The sequence below is a fragment of the Lagenorhynchus albirostris genome, chromosome 6 (genome assembly GCF_949774975.1).
Source record: "Lagenorhynchus albirostris chromosome 6, mLagAlb1.1, whole genome shotgun sequence".
Lineage (NCBI taxonomy): Eukaryota > Metazoa > Chordata > Mammalia > Artiodactyla > Delphinidae > Lagenorhynchus > Lagenorhynchus albirostris.
Window position 1 is genome coordinate 34245690 of NC_083100.1, and position 24543 is coordinate 34270232.

Here is a 24543-nt window from a genome sequence, read left to right on the forward strand (position 1 = left end):
GAATAAAATAGCAGCATTTTAATTACTGTTTAGTTATGCAACTAAACAATAGCATCAATTAAGGGGAAAGAAGAGTTTTTTCCTCAGTGTGAAAGTAGGTTGTGGCATCTGTTTGCCCATATTTTTCTTGTCATCCTTATTGCTTACTTCAAAGTTCACCTTGGTAAGGATGGTGAGAATATCTTCACCCCTGAAAAACATAACATAACCTTGTGACCATCTATGGGGGGAAAAAATCAACTGGTAAACCCTATCATCTGCTGTGATTAGTGACAGTTATGTCCCTCAAAACAACAGGCATTTGAAATAACAAGATGTTAAACCAAGACCTACCACAGCTTTCTAGGTAAAGAAGTTGTCTCAGAGCTTAATATATTATGACCATCACAAACTTCACTGTCAACATCAGATTTGGTTTCTTTGCCTCCTGACCTATTTGCACTTCACTCTGCTCCATGTATGTGTCACTTACCCCCAATCGCCTCAACGCCCCCCCCCCAACATCCTCTGCCTCAAATTGGCATTGCTTCTGTGGATTTATCTGTGGCCGCATCAAACTTTAGGCAAGTGGAAATTGAAAGTCTCCTGCAGCCACCCCACTGCTTTCTCACCAGCTTCTCTTATCAGTTTAGTTGGGCAACCTGTTTATTCACTTCTGTAGCTAACCCCTTGGAACCTCGCAGGATTCGTGGTCTAAGTTACAAAATGAAAATGTAGTGTGGGTGTTATGGTTCAGTCCTTCATCTGCCATGGGAAATTCTTGCTCTTCATACACTTAAAACATAATGAGACACAGAACTAGAAGCAACCTACAGAGGATTCCTTGCTATTTATCTGCTGGTTGTGTGTGCATTTGGTGAACTGTGCCGTACAAAACCATCATTTAAATAAAGGCAACATAAGATAATAAATGAGGGAAAGTTATTTTCCCACATTTTGTGGGCTTCAAAGCAAATTTGTGGGAATAGAAAAAGTTTCTGATCTTTAGCACTTATCTCCCACAAGAGGGTCCGAGGTTGGTCAGCTATTATAGAACTTTTGACAGGTTTGGAGGATGTTAAACATGGAAATTCCAAACTAGTTGAGTGGGTTCAGTCATATTTCTGCCTAAAGACAGAGATAAACTATATGACTTTGCCATCTTTCCCACTCTACGATATGCTGATTGTCCTTTGAGGTGCTAAATAAAAGAAACTCCTCAGTAAGTATTTCAGTTTTTTCCATCAGTAAACTTGCCCTCTTTCCCACTCTGCAACTGACCTGAGAATTACAGTTATATGATCCACAGCTAGATATTTAAAGATGAATGAAGTGTTGAATAAGCAAAAATTACCTAGGACATCTTTCTCTCAGGCTCTGGCAAAGTGACTGGATATACCAGGTCCCCTCCATGGGGCTTCGGTAGGAAACACAGTTGTCCACGGTGGCCATCCCCAGCAGAAAGTCAGCCTCATCTGGGATATATCTCTTCTGAAGGGATGAATCCATTTCTAAATAGGTTTCCTTCTGTTCTGAGTCAGTTTCAACAGCTATACCTCTCTGGTAGTTATACCCTTGACAAGCCTGAATAAAAAAGATTTTGGGTTTGCCAAGAAGGGAAGGGCACTTTGAACCAGTGAAGTAAGAGGTCAGCTCATAGATGGGGGCTTCCTGCCCATCGGAGCCATAGATGATGCCTTTGTCTCCATGGGAGAGGATGCAGCAGATGAAGCAGTCCTTGTTATTGTGGTCCATGCTTTGGTAGGATTTCAGAACCTCACAGATTTTCTTCGCAGTGTAGTCTTTGTAATGCACTATCTCAAAATGAAGCTCACTAAAGGTCTTTCTCAAAGCCTCTGAAAAGTGAAACAAGAAAAGTCATATTACACCGCAAGAATTCCCAGACCACAACCCAGGACTAGAGAGAACATTGATCAGATAAGAATCTGAACCAGAACTTAAAAACAAGACCCTCTATATTAGTGGCTGGATTCCATAGACTTCTAATGTTTACTGCCACTAGCTGAAAATATTTCCCAGCCCTGAGGCAAAAGAGAAAGGGGAGACTGCTATTGTTGGCCTGTTGTCTTTTCTCAACTAGTCTACAAGCTATTATTTAGGCTTACTACCTAACCAATCTAAAAAGTAACTAATACTTACATAATCAGAAAAAAAGCAAAAACAAATTTTTAATAAAAGATCCATACTTATTTTATCCTGAACCCTCTCAAAATTGTTCATCAAAATACGAGATATGAATGTTTTAAAAGTCAAGTAGAACTAAAAAGCTACAAAAAAAGCTTTACCAAAAAGCTACCCCCCTCTACTCCTTCCTTTTACCCAGTCATGTTCTGTCCAGCCATTTCTATGAAGGAAGCCACTTTCAACTTTTAGCTATTTTTTTTTTTGGTATTAGCCTCCATTTTGTAATGAATTTGGCTTATTTCTATTTATTCGTTTATAAATTTTAGACTTTTGTATTGAGTTCCTATTGTGGGTGATGAGTGCTTGGTGCTCTTATACATTTACAAGGTTTAGTTGAAGCAATAGAAATATATGTATTACTAATACTATGTAAACATAAAATTCTTTAATTATGCTTCCTTTCTTATTAAGCTTTTTGTCTTTCCTGGAATTAGCAATAGCATTATTTTTTCACTGCTTTGTTTTCTACATGCTTAACATTAGTTTCCCCCAAATGCTCTAATTGATCTAGTCAAAGTCTTTCAACATTTTTCAGGCTGCCTGTCTGATTATTTTAGATAAAAATAGCATATATTTAAGGTGTACAACATAATGATATGAATAGTGAAATGATTACTACAGTTAAGCTAATAATTTATCTCCTCACTCAGTTACCTTTTGTTTGCATGTGTGTGTGTGTGTGTGTGTGTGTGTGTGTGTGTGATGAGAACACCTGGAATATAGTCTCTTTGCATACTTCTCATGTTCAATACAGCATTATCAACTATTGCCATCATGCTGTACAGTAGATTGCTAAACTTATTCATCCTACATATTGCTACTTTATACCCTTGATCAGAAATACAATCAAGGCCATTTTAATAAAAAATGTTTTCATGGTAAATATTAAGTAAATGAAAATCGAAAGCCTGAAACCTTTTCTTCAATACCAAGATATACGATGATGAGTGATGTAGTCAGTGAACTTAAGTTCTGTGGCTTTTTAAAACCTTAGAATAGATTTGCTTGAATAAACAAATGTTAACAGAAACCATTCACAGAGTCCTGATGATTAAAATCAACCTATCTTATTTTCTAAACTACTTTATTTAAAAAATAAGTAATTACCTGATGTTATGACTCATAAACACCATTTTCAAAAATTCTTTGATCAAGTAAAAATTCTTAATATCACAATGGTTGGGTTGAATTCTTTCTCTTATTGCTTTTAGTTGTAGCCATTTCTATGTTCACATGATGCAAATTATTTTTCATTTAACTTGTAAGCTCTCAATCTTAGCCGAAAAAGGCTGAGCCAAAGACTTTCTGTTTAGTTTAACATTTGAAAATGCTATTTCTGTTAAGGACTCAATTTCTGCTGTACTCACAGCCCAACTTTTATAAACACAACTTCCATAAATGGTCTTGATACCAAAGCAATGTTTTCCACCCAACACCTAATACACTCTATAGAGGCTCTATTCATCTAGTGGAATTAAAAACAAAGTTTATTGTTGCTTTTTATAAGCTTTTTAGTAAGATTTGATATTTTATCTTTATATATACATTGCTTTGATTTTTAAAATTAATTAAAAAAAAACAAAAGCAGAAAACTAACAAGTATGTTAGTTTTAGAACTAACAAGAATGTTGTTCACCTCCACAGGGAAATACGGTTATAACCATCTTTTTGAAACACGTGGCCCTGTTGATACAGCTTTTGTTCTCCCCTTTTGACAAAAACATAGATATCAGAAATATTTCATTTCTCTTTTGGGTTCTACTGTACCTGCATCCAAGTTTGTTCCATTCCTATCCTTCATGCTGTGAAGTTTGGGCACATCCTTCCTTGCTATGCTAAAATCATAATTGTTAAAGATCAAACAGTATCCCCGAGGTTTGCTTTTCATTCGGTAAACTGTGTTCGATGTCTGGAAAACAAAAATCCAGCCCAGGAGCTGACTCTGTGGATCAAACACTTGAGACGTGAACAAACAACTCCCTAGTAAGAGGTTAGGCGTCACCTAAGCCAAACTGGGATGCAAGTGCACTTTCCATAGCCCCACCCCAACTTGGCACTGCTCCCCTAAGGAACTAGTTTCCACTCATCCCCCGACAAGGATCGCAGACTTCTTCCCCACAGTTAGTGTGGAAAGTCAGTGTCCCAATACTTGGGCGTCCTGAGCATTTGCACTTATATTAATAGTGTTGTCACCACATTGTACTGGTATTATTTATTCTCATTTCTGCTCAAGGCAGTGAACATCTGTGCCAGGGACTAGGATTATTATTAATTTGTGAGAGCTCAATCAGGAGTTCCTGGATGAATGACTGTCTTGGTGCTGTCTCTGGGCTGCCCCTTTGAGACCTTGTGATTCCCTCAGCTCTCTGCTCAACTCATCCATGCTTCTGGGCTAACAGGTGAGGGCCTGCCCATCACACAGCATAGCATGGTCCCAGGATTTTTCAAGCTGATGACTTAATCTGGATCTCAGGACCAAAGTGACTCGAGGAGACAGATGTGCTAGGCAGGCAGGTCTTGGCTGTGCTACAGGTTACAGTATCCAGACTCTACTACTTGACAGTATCAATCAGAGGTGACCCTGTGACCTCCTGACTTCCCTGGGGTTGTTTCAGTGCTGAGATATTTAGCATTGATTGGAAAATCCATGCAGTTCCTCAAGGTGGAGAAAAGGGCCCCAGACTAGGGGGCCAAATTCCTGGCTCTACTACTTAATAACCTGAAGACTTTGGACAAGTTAACGAATCTCTCTTGCACTCAGTGTCATTAGCTGACGGGTGGGGATAAAAGCATGCAGAGTGCTTTTACTGTTTACAAAGCGCCACATGACTTCAGTTAATCCTTGATGTTCAGACTGAGAGAGGTCTGGTAACTTGCTCAGGAATCCACTAACAAACGGTCTCTCCTAAGCTTAATTTCAAGTCTCCCACTAGACGTTAGGCATACAGGGTTTCCTCTGTTTCCCACCACAAGGAAGAGTGAATGGGCTGCTGAGCCACAATGTGGTAAATTGCTGAAAGTTACAGAAACAGAAGTGATATCTAGAAAGGCAATTCTTGGGCCAGCTCATTGGGATGAGATCATAGAGACAACTAGATCGTTAGCATGTGCTGCTTACCCCTAATCGCAAAGGAGAAACTGTTTTGAAATGCCGAGCTAAAAGAAGACTTTGCTTTTTCTAATCCTGCTGACTCTTCTCCCAAAGCCCTCTCCCATTTAGGCTGATGCAGCTGCTGAAAGGATCAGGTTGGAGGCTCCCCACCCCTCTACCCTCCAACTATTCCAACATCTTCGCTTTTAAAATAGAAATTTAACACATGGGAAACCTTTTCAAAATTCAAAGTTTAAAAGTCACATTTTAAACTTGTGCTTTTGTGAATTTTTTTCTACAGTTCTCAACTGTATCTGGAAGCTAAAAAAAACCTCAGGAACACAATAACTAGAATCTGCAGCACAAAGGAGAAAAGGAATGGGAATTTCCCCGTACCTGTGACTCACTGTCCTTTTCTCCTGGAGAGTCCGACATGGCCAGCATTTCAACGGAGCCCCCACTTAAGAACAATTGTGACACATCTGGAATGACACAGGCAGGGAAGGTGCTTTGGTGAGGAAAGATGTAGCACCCAGGACAACATAAAGTCCCTTTTAAAATGAAAATTCACAGGACTTCCCTGGTGGCTAAGTGGTTAAGGATCCTCCTGCCAATGCAAGGGACATGGGTTCGAGTCTTGGTCTGAGAAGATCTCACATGCCGTGGAGCAACTAAGCCTGTGTGCCACAACTACTGAAGCCCGCATGCCTAGAGCCCATGCTCTGCAACAAGAGAAGCCACCACAGTGAGAAGCCCACACACCACAACGAAGAGTAGCCCCCACTTGCTGCAACTAGAGAAAGCCCATGCACAGAAAAGAAGACCCAATGCAGCCAAAAATTTTTTTAATTTAAAAATAAATAGAATAATTTTTTAAAAAATAAAGTCAGGATTTGTTAAAAAAACAAAATAAAGAATAAAAAAGAAAATTCACAGACCACCTTGAACATAATACCCTTGCAGTTCACAGAATAAGGGAAAATCTTATCACTAACTAACTCTGCCCCTATTTCAAACATGCTGGCCTGGGGCTGCAGGGTCTTTGTCTTTTGACAATGCCTTTTATATCTTCCAATGTGCAGAGAAGGTGAAAAGTAGCCAGTGCTATTAGGAGAACAGGTCCATTAACATGCAAATGTCATCTGCATACAGAGTGAAGTAAGTCAGAAAGAGAAAAATAAATATTGTATATTAACGCATATATGTGGAATCTACAAAAATGGTACAGATGAACCAGTTTGCAAGGCAGAAATAGAGACTTAGACGTAGAGAGCAAACGTATGGACACCAAGCAGGGAAAGTGGGGGTGGGATGAATTGGGAGATTGGGATTGACATATATACACTAATATGTAGAAAATAGAAAACTAATGAGAACCTGCTAGATAGCACAGGGAACTCCACTTCATTGTACAGTAGAAGCTAACACAACATTGTAAAACAACTATACTCCAATAAATAAATAAATAAATAAAACAAAATGAAAAAAAAAGATGGAGAAGTGGTCACGATTGTGACTGCTGTAGCCCTCCCTCTCCCCAGCCTGAGTGAGCAAGTGAGCCCTAATCAGCCGCTGCTTTTGCCCCCTCTTGCCTGGGTGGGGAACAGATGCCTGAGGGTGGCCCACATGCACAGACGGCACCAAAACCAAAGTTGAACTCCAGGGGCAGTGGGACCAAAGAAGAGAAAGGGAAATCTCTCTGTGCAGCCACAGGAGCAGAGGGTTAAATCCCTGCAATCAGCCTGGTAAACCCTGCATCTGTGGAATATCTGAATAGACAATGAGTGTTCCTGCAATTGAGGCTGTGGACTTTGGGGGCAACTGTGGACTTTGGGGGCAACTGTGGACTCTGGGGGCAAGTACACGCCAGAGTTGGGCCAGGTCAGAGTCTGAGCTGGCCCTACATAGCCCACAGCAGGTCCAGAGACCCACCTAGAAGTACTGGAGGACTTCCCAGGCAGGCAGGGAGGGATTGGCTGCACTTCACTGTGGGAGCAAGGACACTGACAGGTGAGGCCACAGGAAAATATTAATATTACTATTATTTTTTTCACTTTGTTCTATTGTTTTTTATTATTCTTTTAATTTTTATGTACTTTTTCTTTTCTTTTTATACTTTTATTTGTAATATATTTTTTACTCTATTTTTTTTCCTCTTTCTACTTTACTTTGTCATTATATCGTGTTTTTTCCTTGTTTTTCTTTTTTCCTTTGTTTTTATCTTCTTTTTAACTATATTTTATAATTTTCAATTTTTACTTTTTTGTTGTTTTGTATTTTTTCCTTTTGTTTTCACCTTTCTTATGTTTTTTTATCTCTTTTGTGTGTTTTATGCTTTCTTTGCCTTTTTTTAGATTGCTTTCTGCTTTTGATTGGTTTTTTGTTTTGCTTTTACCATTCAACTTGCGGTTTTGTTTGTCTGTTCTTTTTTTTTTTTTCTTTTCTTCCACACCATGTGGCTTGCAGGGTCTTGATGCTCCAGCCAGGTGTTGGGCCTGAGCCTCTGAGGTGGGAGAGCTGAGTCCAGGATGTTGGACCACCAGAGAACTCCTGGCCCCAGGGAATATTAATCAGCGAGAGTTCTCCCAGAGGTCTCCATCTCAACAGTAAGACCCAGCTCCACCCAAGGGCCAGCAAGCTCCAGTGCTGGATGCCTCACAACAAACAACTAGCAAGACAGGAATGCAACCCCACCCATTAGTCTAAACCCCAGCCTTTAGTCAGACAGGCTGACTAAAGTCATACTACGCTCACAGACACCCCAAAACACACCACTGGAGGCGGCCCTGCCCACCAGAGGAACAAGATCCAGCTCCACCCACCAGAATGCAGGCACCAGTCCCCCCACCAGGAAGCCTACACAAGGCACTGGACCAACCCCACCCACTGGGGGCAGATGCCAGAAGTAAGAGGAACTATGACCCTGCAGCCTGCAGAAAGGAGACCCCAAACACAGTAAGTTAAACAAAATGAGAACACAGAGAAATATGCTGCAGATGAAGGAGCAAGGTAAAAACCCACAAGACCAAACAAATGAAGAGGAAATAGGAAGTCTACCTGAAAAAGAATTCAGAGTAATGATAGTAAAGATGATCCAAAATCTTGGCAATAGAATGGAGAGAATACAAGAAATGTTTAACAAGGACCTAGAAGAACTAAAGAGCAAACAAACAGCGATGAACAACACAATAACTGAAATTAAAAATACTCTAGAAGGAATCAATAGAATAACTGAGGCAGAAGAATGGAGAAGTGAGCTGGAAGATAGAATGGTGGAAATAACTGCTGCAGAGCAGAATAAACAAAAAAGAATGAAAAGAATTGAGGACAGTCTCAGAGACCACTGGGACAACATTAAACGCGCCAACATTCGAATTATAGGGGTCCCAGAAGAAGAAGAGAAAGAGAAAGGGCCTGAGAAAACATTTGAAGAGATTATAGTTGAAAACTTCCCTAATATGGGAAAGGAAATAGTCAATCGAGCCCAGGAAGCACAGAGAGTCCCATACAAGATAAACCCAAAGAGAAACACACCAAGACACATACTAATCAAACTATCAAAAATTAAATACAAAGAAAAAATATTAGCAACTTCCCTTGTGGTCCAGTGGTAAAGAATCTGCCTTACAATGCAGGGGACGTGGGTTCGATCCTTGGTCATGGAACTAAGATCCCACATGCCGCAAGGCAACTAAGCCCATGTGCCACAACTACTGAGCTCACATGCCTCAACTAGAGCCCGTGTGCCACAAATTACAGAGCCCGTGTGCTCTGGAACCTGCATGCCACAACTACAGAGCCCATGCACCCTGGAGCCTGTGCACTACAGCTAGAGAGAGAAAACCCACACACCACAACTACACAGAAGCCCGCACACCACAACGAGAATCTGCACGCTGCTTTGAAAGATTCTGCATGCCTCAATGAAGATCCTGTGTGCCACAACTAAGAGCCAACACAGCCAAAAATAAAAATAAATAAATAAATAAAAAATCTTTAAAAAAAAAAGAAAAAATATTAAAAGCAGCAAGGGAAGAGCAACAAATAACATACAAGGGAATCCCTGTAAGGTTATGAGCTGATTTTTCAGCAGAAACTCCACAGGCAACAGGGAAGGGCCGAATATATTTAAAGTGATGAAAGGGAAAAAGCTACAGCCAAGATTACTCTACCCAGCAAGGATCTCATTCAGAATTGATGGAAAAATCAAAAGATTTACAGACAAGCAAAATGTAAGAGAATTTAGTACAACAAAACCAGCTCTACAACAAATACCAAAGGAACTTCTCTACGCGGGAAACACGAGAAGAAAAAGACCTACAAAAACAAACTCAAAACAATTAAGAAAACGGTAATAGGGACGTACATATTCATAATTACCTTAAATGTGAATGGATTAAATGTTCCAACCAAAAGACACAGGCTCGCTGAATGGATACAAAAACAAGACCTGTATATATGCTGTCTACTAGAGACCCACTTCAGACTTAGGGACACATACAGAAAGTGAAGTGATAGAAAAAGATATTCCATGCAAATGGAAATCAAAAGAAAGCTGGGGTAGCAATACTCATAACAGATAAAATAGACTTTAAAATAAAGAATGTTACAAGACACAAAGAAGGAAACTACATAGTGATCAAGGGATCAATCCAGGAAGAAGATATAACAATTATAAATATATATGCACCCAAGATAGGAGCACCTCAATACATAAGGCAAATGCTAACAGCTATAAAAAGGGGAAATCAACAGTAACACAATAAAGGTGGGGGACTTTAACACCTCACTTAACAGATCATCCAGACAGAAGATAAATAAGGAAACACAAGCTTTAAATGACAAAATAGACCAGATAGATTTAATTGATATTTACAGGACATTCCATCCGAAAACAGCAGATTACACTTTCTTCTCAAGTGCACATGGAACATTCTCCAGGATAGATCATATCTTGGGTCACAAATCAAGCCTTGGTAAGTTTAAGAAAATTGAAATCATATCAAGCATCTTTTCCAATCACAATGCTATGAAATTAGAAATCAATTAGAGGAAAAAACCTATAAAAAACACAAACACATGGAGGCTAAACAATATGCTACTAAATAACCAAGAGATCACTGAAGAAATCAAAGAGGAAATTAAAAAATACCTAGAGATAAATGACAAAAAAACACGATGGCCCAAAACCTATGGGATGCAGCAAAAGCAGTTCTAAGAGGGAACTTTATAGCAATACAATCCTACCTCAAGAAACAAGAGAAATCTCAAATCTAACAATCTAACCTTACACCTAAAGGAACTAGAGAAAGAAGAACAACAACAACAAAAAAAAAAAACCCAAAATTAGTAGAAGGAAAGAAATTATAAAGATTAGAGCAGAAACAAATGAAATAGAAGAGTAGCCCCTACTCGCCACAGCTAGAGAAAGCCCATGTGCAGCAACAAAGACCCAACACAGCCAAAAATAAATAAATAAATTTTATTTTAAAAAAAGACACATGCACCTTGATATTCATTGCAGCACTATTTACGATAGCCAGGTCATGGAACTAATGTCAATGCCCATCAACAGACAAATGGGTAAAGAAGAAGTGGTACATATATACAATGGAATATTACTCAGCCTACAAAAAGGAATGAAATTGGGTCATTTGCAGAGACGTGGATGGACCTAGAGACTGTCATACAGAGTGAAATAAGTCAGAAAGAGAAAAACAAATATCATATATTTAACACACATATGTGGAATCTAGAAAAAATGATACAGATGAATTGGTTTGCAAGGCAGAAGTAGAGACACAGACAGAGAGAACAAACGTATGGACACCAAGGGGGAAAACGGGGGGTGGAAAGAATTGGGAGATTGGGACTGACATATATATACTAATAGGTAGGAAATAGATAACTAATGAGAACCTGCTCTATAGCACGGGGAACTCTACTTCAATTCACTGAAACTAACACAACATTGTAAAACAACTCTACCCCTATTAAAAACAAAATGCGGATGTGGTAGAAGGTTGTGGAGAGGAGGCAATGAGGCTATCAGGAAGTAAATTAACTAAATAAACCTCGAAAACATATCTGCAAGTATTACCATTTGAAAATTCATCTGGACCTCTTCCAAGGCTCATTCCTTGCTCTGAATTTAAAAAGAAACACACATATTTGATTAGAAACTGCTGTGACATAGAGGAGTCTGTCCATTTAAGACTACATTTTGCTGATCCACAGCTCTCAGGTTATTTATACCTCTGCTTAGTTCTTCATAATCGTTGATTTTCTTCAGCAAGCTCTTGTTGATTTGCTCACAGATTCTTTTCAGGGTGTCCAAGTATCTTTCCCCTAGCATGACCCTCTTCTCCATCTCTATGAAAATATCAAGCAAGGTCTAGAGGGAGGAGAAATCAAGTTGGAAGATTAGATGGAGCCATATTGGCTTTTAGATTAACTTTTTGTTTTGCTTCCACTCTCTCCAAACTAAGCACCCACCCTAGCTTCCCAAGCCAACCCTCCTGAGAGGACATCCTGGCCTTATAAAGCCAATCAGTAGATTATTAGGGAGGCAATTCATGATTTCTGGCCCAGAAAGATAGAAATAAGAAGACACAGGAGAAGTCACATCAGATGTCACCTAGTCCCCAGGCCCAGGCCCTGTGCTGAAACTGTCTGTGGACACCTTTATGTGAAGACAGTGAAGCAGCCTGAGTGCATGGCTGAGATGTGACAGCCTGGTCCCTATGGCAACAGCCCTGGGGACTGCCTCACACCCTCCATTGCCTCTGCCACCTGATCATCTCCAGGCTGAGTGTCCCCATAACACATACACACACAGACAAGCACACACACATACAACATTACATCACAACACACACACACACACACACACACACACACACAGAGTTCCAGGTCCCAGGTTGTTTCAGAGACTGCAGAAGTGGGGAAACGATCTCAGGCCCACCACCGTCTCTCCTGGCTCTGCAAGGTCGCCACATTGCCTGTGCCTCCACACCAGCCTTCTCCCCTTGCTCCTCACTCTGCCTTGTTCCTGGTAATTAATGTGAGCAGCACTTCACAGTATACAGAGGCATCATATCTACAGCACTCATGCCTGACAGCATTCTTCTTCTCCCCAGTTAAAAAGTGAGAATTCATGTTGCTTTTACTGACAAGCGCTCTCTTTAGTCTCAGAAATCCCCACTGGCTGACTCACCCTCAGGACTAAACCTCTGTCAGACACCAGGTCTTACCATGTCATCATCCAGCTTATATTTGGCGATCTTCTGGCTCAAAAAAAACTTGAAGTCCTTCAATTCCTGTTTGGTCATATCTTCTGAAATCTGAAAAAGCATGACCCTGAAGTGGGAAACAGAAACACTTTAGAAATATTTTCTTAAATGATTTCCCAACCGATTTCCCATCCGAGTCACAGTGGACTTGATTCCTACGGCCTCCCTTTAAAATAAAGCCAGATAATGACATGATTTATGAGTTGAGTCTTTGGAAAGAGGCTGGTGTAGTGACACTGAAGACAAATGGCTCATGCCCAACTATCCCACTCTTAACAGAATTTAAAGTTCTCCAACTTTGACTTTCAGTTAATTCCAGTTAAATGAATTGTGTTTTTCCTTTGTCCTTCGCTATAAAATCAAGATCTTGTTGCAATAGAAAAAAAGCTTTGATTTTGGATATCATGCTTTTCAAAATGCAAATCAGATGGAATTCCTCAATTAAAACTAGTCAATGTTCTCCCAGGCGCTACCTTCAGTAGGAAGGCCAAACACCTCCTTCTGGAGTACAGGCTTCTCCCAGCCGCTACCTTCAGTAGGAAGGCCAAACACCTCCTTCTGGAGTACAGGTTTTTGTGAACTGAGCCCAGCCTGTCTCCTCATCTCTGGATGCTCCTTACTGCTGTCCCCCCATCTCCTCTCCAAACACACCCAGCTGCCCTGCCCCTCACCCTGTTATGCTGGGCCTCCTCCCACCCCTATCCCCTTGTCCGTCTGCAGACAACCACTCATCCACTAACAGCTCAAGCACTGCCTGACTGTCCTCAAGGCTGTATTCACCCCGCTGTTCCTGCCTGTGCATCGCCAGAAGAGTAACACACATAACTGTCTGTTTATGAAGCTGTCCAAGTTCCCTGAGAATGGGATCAGTGCCCTTTTGGTTTCCATAAGCCTAGAGGGTCATGAGATATAGTGCTTAAGTGCAGGGGACCCAGACTCCTGGTGTTGGAACCTTGGATCCACCATCCATGAGCTGTGTGGCTTTAGACATGTTACACAATCTTTCCCCCTCATCTGTAGATTGTAGATAATACTCTATTTACCCCTCTGGGAGGTGTTGAGGATTACATGAATAAGTTTACCTGAAGCACTTAAACCAACCTTTGGCAACACACTAAGTGTTCAAACATGACAGGCATTATTATTTCCTAAATTATGATAGGCTCTTGCGATATGCTTGTTGAATGAACAAAGGAAAGTTTTATAAGTCGGCAAACCTTTTACTATGATGGTGCAAAGGAAAATAACTTTAATACAAAAACATGTTAACTTCAAAAGTAAATTAGAAAATTAAAATTCTAAAAATAAAAACATGGTTGACCCTTGAGCAACACAGGTTTGAAGTGCGCGGGTCCACTTATGTACAGATTTTTTTCAATAAATACGTAATACAGGGCTTCCCTGGTGGCGCAGTGGTTGAGAGTCCACCTGCCGATGCAGGGGACACGGGTTCGTGCCCCAATCCGGGAAGATCCCACATGCTGCGGAGTGGCTGGGTCCGTGAGCCATGGCCACTAAGCCTGCGCGTCCGGAGACTGTGCTCCACAACGGGAGAGGCCACAACAGTGAGAGGCCCGTGTACCGCAAAAATAAATAAATACATAATACAGTACTACACAGTCTGCGGTTGGTCGAACCCACAAATGTGGAACCTAAGATATGGAGGATCGACTGTAAGTTATAAGTGGATTTTTGTGCAGAGGGTCCACATCCCTAACCCCCATGTTGTTCAATGATCAACTGTAGTGTAGAAACAGAAGTTACTCAGTATTATCACCTGCTTCATCCTTCTTCTCATGGAATCTCTACCCTAGAAGTATTTCTCTAAAACTGTCTCAGTTTGACCAAGATTGGGTCCAATCAAAAGCTACCTCCCCTTTTAACTTTATCACAAGGTATTTTGCCCTTCTACATTCCTCATTACTGAAACCTACTGGCTTTCTTGTACCATCATTGTCCAGAAATAAATCTGGATAGTTTATAAGGTACTAATTTTATAGGTAGCAATGATAATTTGAAATTTTAAATATCTTATAAATGGGAAGTGGCCACACTAGCATTTTTTTTTCTTACTTGATATTCAACAATGATGAACAAGCAGGAGATTTTACTTGTGCTGACCCTTTTGTTCCCAAGTTAACATGTTGAAGATTTTAACAGACAGATCCTGCCCTTGTTAGACACTCATAACCCTCCAACAGAGAGGCCCACGTCATTGTCTGCACTGGAAGTTGCCTTGGCTTTGCTCACATGGCAGGAGTGCAACCTTCAAAAGACCAAGACAGGGGACACAAGATGAGGCCCTCTAGCTTTCCTAATTATGGGGCTGTTGTTTTTACGATTAATTGATCCCTTAATGAAAAAAAATTCATTACAAGGACTTCACAATTCTATTGAACCAAAGTTACCCAGTATTGAATAGTATCCTTCCCCACTCTCCTTCCAAATTCACATCCACTTGGAACGTGTAAAAGTGACTTTACTTGGGAAAAGGGTCTTTGTGGATGTAATCTTGCCAAGATAAGATCATACTAGATTAGGGTGGCCCTAATCCAATGGTTGGTGTCTTTAAAAGAAGAGAGAAATTAAGACACAGATACACAGCAGAGAAGACAAGGTGAAGAAAGAGGCAGAGATTGAAGTGATGCATCCGTAAGACAAGGAACACCAAGGACTGCCTGCAACTACCTGAAGCTAGGAGAGGATCATGAAACAGATTCTCCCTCAGAGCCTCTAAAAAGGAATCAATCCTGTTGACACCTCAATTTTAGCCTCTAGCCTCCAGAACTATAAGGAATTAACTTCTCTACTGTGTTAAGCCTTTGGCAGGACAGACAGCCCAAGCCACTGCTGTTCTGACAGCATCTGGGGTCACAGGGATTAAGCAGTCATTGAGCGTTACAGGATGGCTTATGAAGTAAAACTGTGGAAGCTGTTTAACCTTACAATGGTCGGTTATTACAATGGGGGTTTCCAGATGGCCAGGCATAGATTAAAAATGGTTATCTTATACCCTAAAAAAAAAAAAGCACTCATTGCGGGGGTCTGGCCTGGCCAATCCAGAATGACTGGCAACACACAGCTCACTTAAGAACTTGGTAACAAAAGTCTTAAGGTATGGAATACAAGCCTAAAACCCTACTGAGAATTTCATAGTCATCCAAAAGTAGGTGGGAGGGCGTCTCAGGTGGGAAGTAGCGATGCTTTATTCAATAATAGGCAAAGAAGTGCATGGTATGGGCATCAGAGGCAGAGGCATCAAGATAACAGATACGTAACAGAGAGAGAGAGAGTTAGAACGTTTAAAAAGTGTCTATTTGGATTTTGGCATACCTATAGGTAATGTTTCACCTTGGAAAGAAAATTTTATTTTATGGTTTTAGCATATTTTTCTCTGAATTCTACATAAAGTCTCTAAATTTCTTAATCTGACTGTGGTGGGACATCTTCCCAAAGGCTCCAAAGTCACACCATACTGACAACCTACAAACAGCATCAGCCCTGCCCATAAAGATGTGCCCGTTCAACCCACACGTCCCAGCTCCACACCATGGAGGTTCTCCCCACCTATAGGCAGAGATCTGGGCCCTGCCCGGCATCTGAAGCTCCCTCTCCATCTCCTCCACACTGGTGTCCAGGTAGGTGAGCAGATCCAGTCTATTCATTCGGAAAAGCAGCTCCTTCAAGAAGGACAGGTTGCTTTCCTCCAACATTCTCTTTTCCTGGAGCCTCTGGAATAGCACCAAGGCATCCTTGATGGGTTCCTGCTTCCTATGTGGAATGTAGTCCAGGCTCAGGAACTTGAGGGCAGCCAGGTCTTCACTGCCCAGCTGTTCCCCAATATTATACAGACATCTGTTGAAATTCATGCTGATCAAGCGTTAGGAGAATGTAGTTGTTACCTAGGTTAAAATACAATGTTATGTTCAGATGAGGAAGAAAACTACCACTTACTGATTTGTTCCTTCATCAAATGCTATTACATCTACTATATGCCAGACATTATGCTGTGGATACAGGCAAGAAAACGAACAAACAGGTTCCCACTCTCAAGTAGCTTACTGTTTTTGGAAGGTAGATTTACAAACTAGTCAGTGGTCAGAGAGCTGTGACCAGGGCACAGTAGAAATATAGAGGAAAGAGCCTTAACTCAGCCTGGGAGAAGGGCTTCCTGGAGGGAATTCACCTCTGGGGAGGAGATGGTGAAGGACAATTTTTGAAGGAAATAATTTATGCAAAAGTTGGAGGCAAGAATGTTCAAGTCAGTTCAGGCAGGCAAAGGGAGCTCAATAAAGTAACCATGAAGGGTCTGGGAGAGGGAGTGGTGAGACAAAGGGATGGAGCTGTGGCCGGGAACTGTTATAAAGGGCCTCATATGATGGGTCAAGGGGGTCAGGCTCTCTCCTGGATATAATGGGAAACCAAGAAAGGATTGTAAACATGAGCGTGACGTCATCCAATTAGGGATTAACATTTAAAGTGTGGGGGACATATGTAGATGTATAACTGAATCACTTTGCTTCACACCAGAAACTACTCCAATATAAAATAAAAATTAAATTAAAAAAATAAAATAAAGTGTGGAGGACAGATTGGAAGGGTTGGAGGTGGGAGAAGTCATGTGGTCTAATGGAAACAATGGTGGCAGGAGGACATGATGCAGTGCTCTCCCCCAAGGGCCTCAGGACAGGCACCCACAGCTGGTCAAGACCCCAAGACTGGAAACGGAACCAAGAGAACTCGGTCAGCCTTTCAACACAAACAGTCTCTAAATCAGATTATGGGGTATTTTCACATACTTACATGTTTGAGCAGGTAAAAAAAAAAGAGGGGGGCTTCCCTGGTGGCGCAGTGGTTGAGAGTCCGCCTGCGGATGCAGGGGACACGGGTTCGTGCCCCGGTCTGCGAAGATCCCACATGCCGCGGAGCGGCTGGGCCCGTGAGCCATGGCCGCTGAGCCTGCGCATCCGGAGCCTGTGCTCCATAACGGGAGAGGCCACAACAGTGAGAGGCCCGCGTACCGCAAAAAAAAAAAAAAAAAAAAAAAGAGAGGGCAGTGTTTCAGGAAACCCCAGACAACCTTCACACAAGCAGCCCCAGGTCTGGGGTTTCTCGAGCCCCTTGAGTCACCTTGGCCAATTTCTCCCTCACCTCCCCTGCTCTGATAGGCCCATGTTCATGGTACAGGAGCCCTTGGAGCAGGGTTTGTATCGGGTACATCATAGGAACGAAACTGGGACCTGGATCCCCAGGGCGGGCTACAGGGCCACTGTCAAAGCCAGGAATCTCACCTGCAGCTGACTGTCGGAGAGGCAGGCAGTGTGGTGGTTCAGAGTCTGGGGCTGCGGGGTCCGAAAGAACTTGGACCAGAACCCAGCTGGGGCACTGGCCCAGGCCTGGGCAGCTCACAGCCTACAAGGGTGAGATTCCTCCTCGGTAAGGTGGGATCAAAAGAGCAATATCTCCTGAAGTGTTGTGAGTATACAACACCTATCGTGCTTTTAGAGTAACGACCAGCAACTAACAAACAAAGACGAGTTCACCTGAAAGAAGGAAAGACATTGGCTGTGGGGCCGGACACCACCGGGCATGTGACCTGAACACTTCTCTTACCCTCCTGGTTTTCCCACTTCCTCCCTGGAAAATTCATCTGGAAGCAGTGATTTTCCACCTCTTCAACGTTGAAGAACTCTTCCTTGAAGGCTTACTCAGATGCTCCCTTACTTCAGGGCTACCATCTGCAAACCCTGAACTAGAAAACCTTTAACTTCTCGTCCAGCTTCATCATTTGCTTGCTCCCACAGACTCTGTGCCCCTGGGCACTTTCTACTCAAATAACCTTAACCTGTTTGGACCTCTTTCCTCCCTGAAACAAGGCTCCTAAATTTTTTTTTTTTTTTTTTTTTTTGCGGTACGCGGGCCTCTCACTGTTGTGGCCTCTCCTGTTATGGAGCACAGGCTCCGGACGCGCAGGCTCAGTGGCCATGGCTCACGGGCCCAGCCACTTCACGGCATGTGGGATCCTCCCGGACCGGGGCATGAACCCGTGTCCCCTGCATCGGCATGTGGACTCTCAACCACTGCGCCACCAGGGAAGCCCCAAGTCTCCTAAATTTTTAAGCTCCCTGCATTCACTGACATTCTCGGATGAAACCACAAATCCTGACTATCACTTGAGGGGTGATGGCGTGAACCAGGACCTGTGTATTTTGTATCTCTGATGTTAAAATACAAACATTATGGTAAACTTTAATATTTTTTAAAAGTGGCCCAAAAGACTTTGAAGCTTTTAGTTTTTCTTTTTAAAAACACCTTTCCTGGGACTTCCCTGGTGACACAGAAGTTAAGAATCTGCCTGCCAACACAGGGGACACGGGTTCGAGCCCTGGTCCGGGAAGATATCACATGCTGCAGAGCAACTAAGCCCATGCACCACAACTACTGAACCTGCACTCTAGAGCCCATAAGCCACAACTACTGAGCCCTCGTGCCACAACTACTGAAGCCCGTGCACCTAGAGCCCGTGCTCTGTAACAAGAGAAGCCACCACAATGAGAAGCCCTCGCACCGCAACAAAGAGTAGCCCTCACTCGCTGCAACTAGAGAAAGCCCATGCACAGCAACGAAGACCCAATGCAGCAAAAAATAAAAATAATTAATTAATTAATTAAAATAAAATAAAACAGTATTTTTTTAAAAAAACAATCCTGATTACTTCCCCCCAATCCTGATTACAGAACACTGGGGTGGTTTTTTTTCCAGTAAAAATTGAAAATGCAATAAATTATAACATGGTTATCATTATCATACATCACATACACACAAATACACATTTATATAAAAATTAGAATCAGGTTGCACATCCAAGCGTGTACATCTGTATTTTTTTTATACCCACTTAATATTTAGAATGAACATTTACCCTTACCATAAATATTCTTCTTTGGCATATTTTTAATATTTCTTGATTTCCAGCATGTGGAGATATCAAAATTCATTTTAAGCAATTTTCTGTTCCTTTACTATTAAAAATAATATTTCACTGAGAGGTGTTTTCATATATCCTGTGCACACCTCTGATTATTTCCTTCTTAGAACTGGAATTATGGGCAAAACTTTTTTTCTCCCTTTTAATCTAGAGCTGACATTATTGTTTAGACAAGTTTTCTTGATTAGGAAACTGGAGGGACAGTGTCTTAGAAAGATACATCTTGTTTTACACTGGATTCACAAAGGCTGCAGAGCCTAGATTATTCACTGCAAAAGCAATCAATTATCATGAAAATACTTTTATATAGGAAAGATACCTTAAATATTTGGGCTGCACCTAAAAGCATACGTTCAAAGTTCAACAAACAAAACCTCTAGACATTCAAGGGAACAAACTAGCAAGTTCATTCCTTAAATCACACTCCATAGGCACACACGTGCTCAACAGGGTTTGTACATGGAGTCTCACCACAGACCGATATATAAACCTGAACAACCAGAAACATCCCAAATGTCCTCCAATAAAGGAATGGCTAAATTAACTAAAGCATAGTCATCCTACAGAATATTATGCAGCAGTTAAGAAAATGCACTCCAACTTCTGAAATTAAAATGGATAGATATTCAAGATATGTTATTATGACAGTGAAAATAGCAAGTTGCAATATAACCAAAATCATACATCTACTTTTTAGAAATAACTCAAACAACATAATTAGATTTTCAGTGATTACAGACATATATATTAAAGCAGAAAATAAAAGATAAGGAAATTCTGGAAAGAGACATACCAAACTCATAAAGTGCCTAGATTTTGTATTCACAGATCTTTGAAGAAAATACACAGGAAGCTGCTTCAGTGGTTGCCTGAGAGGAGAGGAGCTAGAAGTCTGGGGGGTGGACAGGAAGAGACTTGCTTTACATTCTATACTCTTTGCACTGTGTAAATCTTTACGATTTTATTACCCTAAATATACATGTACTTAAATTAAAATCTCTATTTAAATAACTATTTTTATTCCAGTATATGAAACTGGAAAGGATCAGAACTGGGTCCAGCCCTGTTTAAAACCATTAGGTCCAGTGTCCTTAAATCTTCCAATAAGTTCTAACCATTGCTAAAATATCATTTTACAGAATAAAATCAACCAAAGAATCAAATGAAAGCAGAATCTCCTTTTTTTCCCCTCTGCAATTATTTTCTTTCTAATGATAACAATGCTTATTGTATTCCTTTTAGAAAATACAGGAAAGATAAAAAGGAGAATAAAAATTACCTATAATTCTATCATCCAAAGATAAAATGCCTAATCAAAACATTCTCTGATGTAAATCATACCAATATTTTCTTAGGTCAGTCTCCCAAGGCAATAGAAATAAAAACAAAAATTAACAAATGGGACCTAATCAAACTTACAAGCTTTTGCACAGCAAAGGAAACCAAAAACGAAATGAAAAGACAACCTACAGAATGGGAGAAAATATTTGCAAATGATGCAACTGACAAGGGCTTAATTTCCAGAATATATAAACAGCTCATAAAATCAACAACAAAAAAACAACCAAATCAAAAAATAGGCAGAAGACCCAAAGAGACGTTTCTCCAAAGAAGAAAGACAAATGGCCAATAGTCACATTTGAAAAGATGCTCAACATCGTTAATTATTAGAGAGATGCAAATAAAAACTACAGTGAGGTATCACCTCACACTGATCAGAATGGCCATCATTAAAAACTCTACAAATAACAAATGCTGGAAAGAGTGTGAAGAAAAGGGCACCCTCCTACACTGTTGGTGGAAATGTAAGTTGGTAAAGTCACTATGGAAAACAGTATGGAGGTTCCTCAGAAAACTAAAAATAGAATTACTATATGATCCAGCAATCCCACTCCTGGACATATATCTAGACAAAACTCTAATCCAAAGAGATACCTGCACCCCTATGTTCATAGCAGCACTATTCACAATAGCCAAGACATGGAAGCAACCTAAATATCCATTGACAGAGAAATGGATAAAGAAGATGTGGTACATATATACAATGAAATATTACTCAGCTATAAAAAAGAATGAAATAACGCCATTTGCAGCAACATGGATGCAACTAGAGATTATCATACTAAGTGAAGTAAGTCAGAAAGAGGACGAAAAATACCATACGATATCACTTATATGTGGAATCTAAAATATGACATAAATGAATCTATCTGAAACAGAAACAGACCTGTGGTTGCCGAGGGGGAGGGGGTTGGGGCGGAGATGTAGTCAGAGGTTGGGTTAACAGATGTAAGTGTTTATGCATAGCATGGAGACCTATATTCAATATCCTATGACAAACCATAATGGAAGAGAATATTAAAAAAAGAATGTATATATATGTATTACTGAATCACTTTGCTGTATAGCAGAAATTAACACAACATTGTAAATCAACTATACTTCAACTTTTAAAAAATTAAAGTAAAATAAAAAACAAAGATAAACGCCTAATAATCCTACTGTCCTTCCTACCGAATATTTTACGCATATATATTTTCCCTCATATTTAAACACCATATTTCTGAGGTATACGTGGACTTTTCCACTGATAATACTGTAAGTGCATCTTGATGTCTTTATTTTTTCTTCTACAGCATGGATTTTTAAATCTATAAGGCATCTAATCATATGAATGGGCAAGAATTTATCTAACCAGTCTCTGATTACATTTAGGATGATCTTAAAATGCAAATCTCCATGTATACCTCCAATTATTTTATTAGAATAATTTCCTAGAGATAGGATTACTGAGACAAAAGGAATAAAGATTTTTAAGGCTTTTGTTACATATTCAATAGCATTTTCTGACAGTATACAAAAAATTCCAATCCAAGGCCAGGATGACGTGAATTTGGATATAACATGATGGGCTCCTGTCCTCTATGGCCAGTTCACCTCACTCGTTTCATTATCTTTGCAATAGCCTGACAATGCTTTCTAAATTATTTTTGCATCATATTAAAATGGACACTTAGTAGGGAAAGTGCTGGCAAGGCTTCTTTTCTGACCCAGCTTTTCCCAGAACACATTGTGGTATAATATTGTCTTTGTTTGTTTAGGTCACACATCTCTTTGATCGTAGTGCCTGGGAAGCACTGTTACCTGCTCTAGATTTTATACCATTAACAACGGGCCACCTCTAGGTTCTGGCTCTATAGGAACAGGGACCAAGAGGCACTTCTTTTTTTATGGGCCCTGGGTTTAACTGCATGTGCTCATGAGCTAGAAACTTTGTTAGAGTAATATTTTAAGGAGAATATTCATTGTTGTATTTTTCTCATCCTAAAATAGTAAAAGTAACATTTATTCCTTAGAGAACTTTTAAAAGAAAAATAAAAATCACTTAGAAAAACTTAGAAGTAATTTTGGGGTCAAATTTGGTGGGTTTTTTCCCATTTTATTCACATGTTCACATATATATACATATATAATGTGTGTGCATATACATATGCTGAATATATAAATTTGAAGATAAATTTGAATATATTGGTTTATATTGCATACAAGGTGGAAGAGAGGGGTGGAAATGGAAAGCCCTCCAGAATTTTTCTTTTATTTCCAATTATATAACAATGATAAATCAATATAAATATATTTGTATTCTATGATATATAAGTATATCTAATATTTTTATAATAAATGTGTGCCCCAAAGTATTTTGATATAAATTTTTATATTATGATGTGTGTTTATAACATATAACCATATAAACATAAAAATATTTTTCTTGTCTCACTTACTGCAATCCTCTGAAGAAGTTGCTATTATCATCCTCATTTTACTATTGTGAAAAATCAGTTCAGAAATAAGCTATTGAGAGGCGTCAGGCCCAGGTTTGAGCATCTCACTCAAGGGTCTCAATGACAGACCCTGCAAGGATTTAGAATTTATTCTGATTCCAGTTGGAAGCCAGTGAAGGAATTTAATGAAGAAAGACACATAATCAAAATATTTTTAAAGATTATGAATTACTTAAAATTTTAAAAGACTAAAGAAACCCCCAAAACACAGAAACAAGAGTTCTTAACAAATCTACAAAAGCAAAGAGAGGGTCAGAACCTTACAAACCAAGCCGGTACATGCTGGAGCCCGGATTTAGACCTCAGCACCTCACCCCAGAGTCCCAAATAAGCACTGCCTTTTGTGCCACAATTAAATTGCAAATAAATCTCATCTAATCACAAACAATCCTTCTAGCGACATTCTAGCAACCTCTTAGCTCTTTTGGTGATACGGAAAACTACCTCAAAGCTAGAGAAAATAAACCCAAAATTTGCATTACTCTTCTGAGACAAAAATCCGTTACCTCGTTCAAAGCTTGAGAGTACTGGAAAGCCGCTCTCAGGCCCAAACCCCTAAGCAATAGGGTGACTACTCCCTCCAGTCCAGGATGACCACCCCCAATTGGGGTTCCCCCAGAACCTGCCAGGTGTCCCCCCTGCACACAAACACTCTCCGCTGCAGGGTCCCAGCCAGGGCTATCACACAGCCCAGGAAAGGTGTTCAAATCACGACAAAACTCAGAGCCAGCCAAACTGAAGGAATTTATAACTCCACCTATAAACGCTTAACCCCACAAGTACTGATTATCAGTCGATGCTTGCCATTATATTATTCCTGGTACTGTCCTGTGCCCTTTTAATTTCTCAAAAATAAATAAATAAATAAATAATTGAGTTCTTAGCACTATTTCTGTTTATGTGTGTGTCTGTTTATGTGTACGTGTGTGTTTATACTGGTGGTCTGAGTGTCGGCAGATTGGTAAACTATAGCAGCAAAGACTGTTGAGAGTTGAGTTTTGGTTTCTATTCTTTGACAACTCGGCATAAGGATGAGGCATCTGTACAGATAACTGAACTTGGAGTATTCCCCCCCAAAATCAGGAATGCATCAACCGAAGCTGGAGGGACCCGTGGGCCCTCACTACAGCCCTGGGAAGCACTGCT

At 40.4% G+C, this 24543-nt stretch overlaps 1 protein-coding gene across 6 annotated transcripts in view; it reads right to left on the reverse strand.

Moving 5' to 3' along the window:
• CASP8 (caspase 8) overlaps positions 1 to 24543 on the reverse strand; it is a 28799-nt gene that overhangs the window by 1776 nt on the left and 2480 nt on the right. For 2 of the 6 annotated variants that reach the window (XM_060152333.1, XM_060152335.1), the window contains 8 exons: positions 16135 to 16469; positions 12529 to 12634; positions 11531 to 11669; positions 11376 to 11420; positions 5672 to 5757; positions 3952 to 4093; positions 1334 to 1835; positions 1 to 190 (listed from right to left, as the gene is read on the reverse strand). In XM_060152333.1, coding sequence (XP_060008316.1) covers positions 55 to 190; positions 1334 to 1835; positions 3952 to 4093; positions 5672 to 5757; positions 11376 to 11420; positions 11531 to 11669; positions 12529 to 12634; positions 16135 to 16436 — 1458 coding nt within the window. In that variant the 5' untranslated portion in view covers positions 16437 to 16469 and the 3' untranslated portion in view covers positions 1 to 54. Of the gene's footprint in view, positions 191 to 1333; positions 1836 to 3951; positions 4094 to 5671; positions 5758 to 11375; positions 11421 to 11530; positions 11670 to 12528; positions 12635 to 16134; positions 16470 to 17370; positions 17542 to 17858; positions 18111 to 23903; positions 23951 to 24543 lie in introns of those variants that run through there. The other 4 variants (XM_060152338.1, XM_060152336.1, XM_060152337.1 and 1 more) reach the window with 4 other exon arrangements.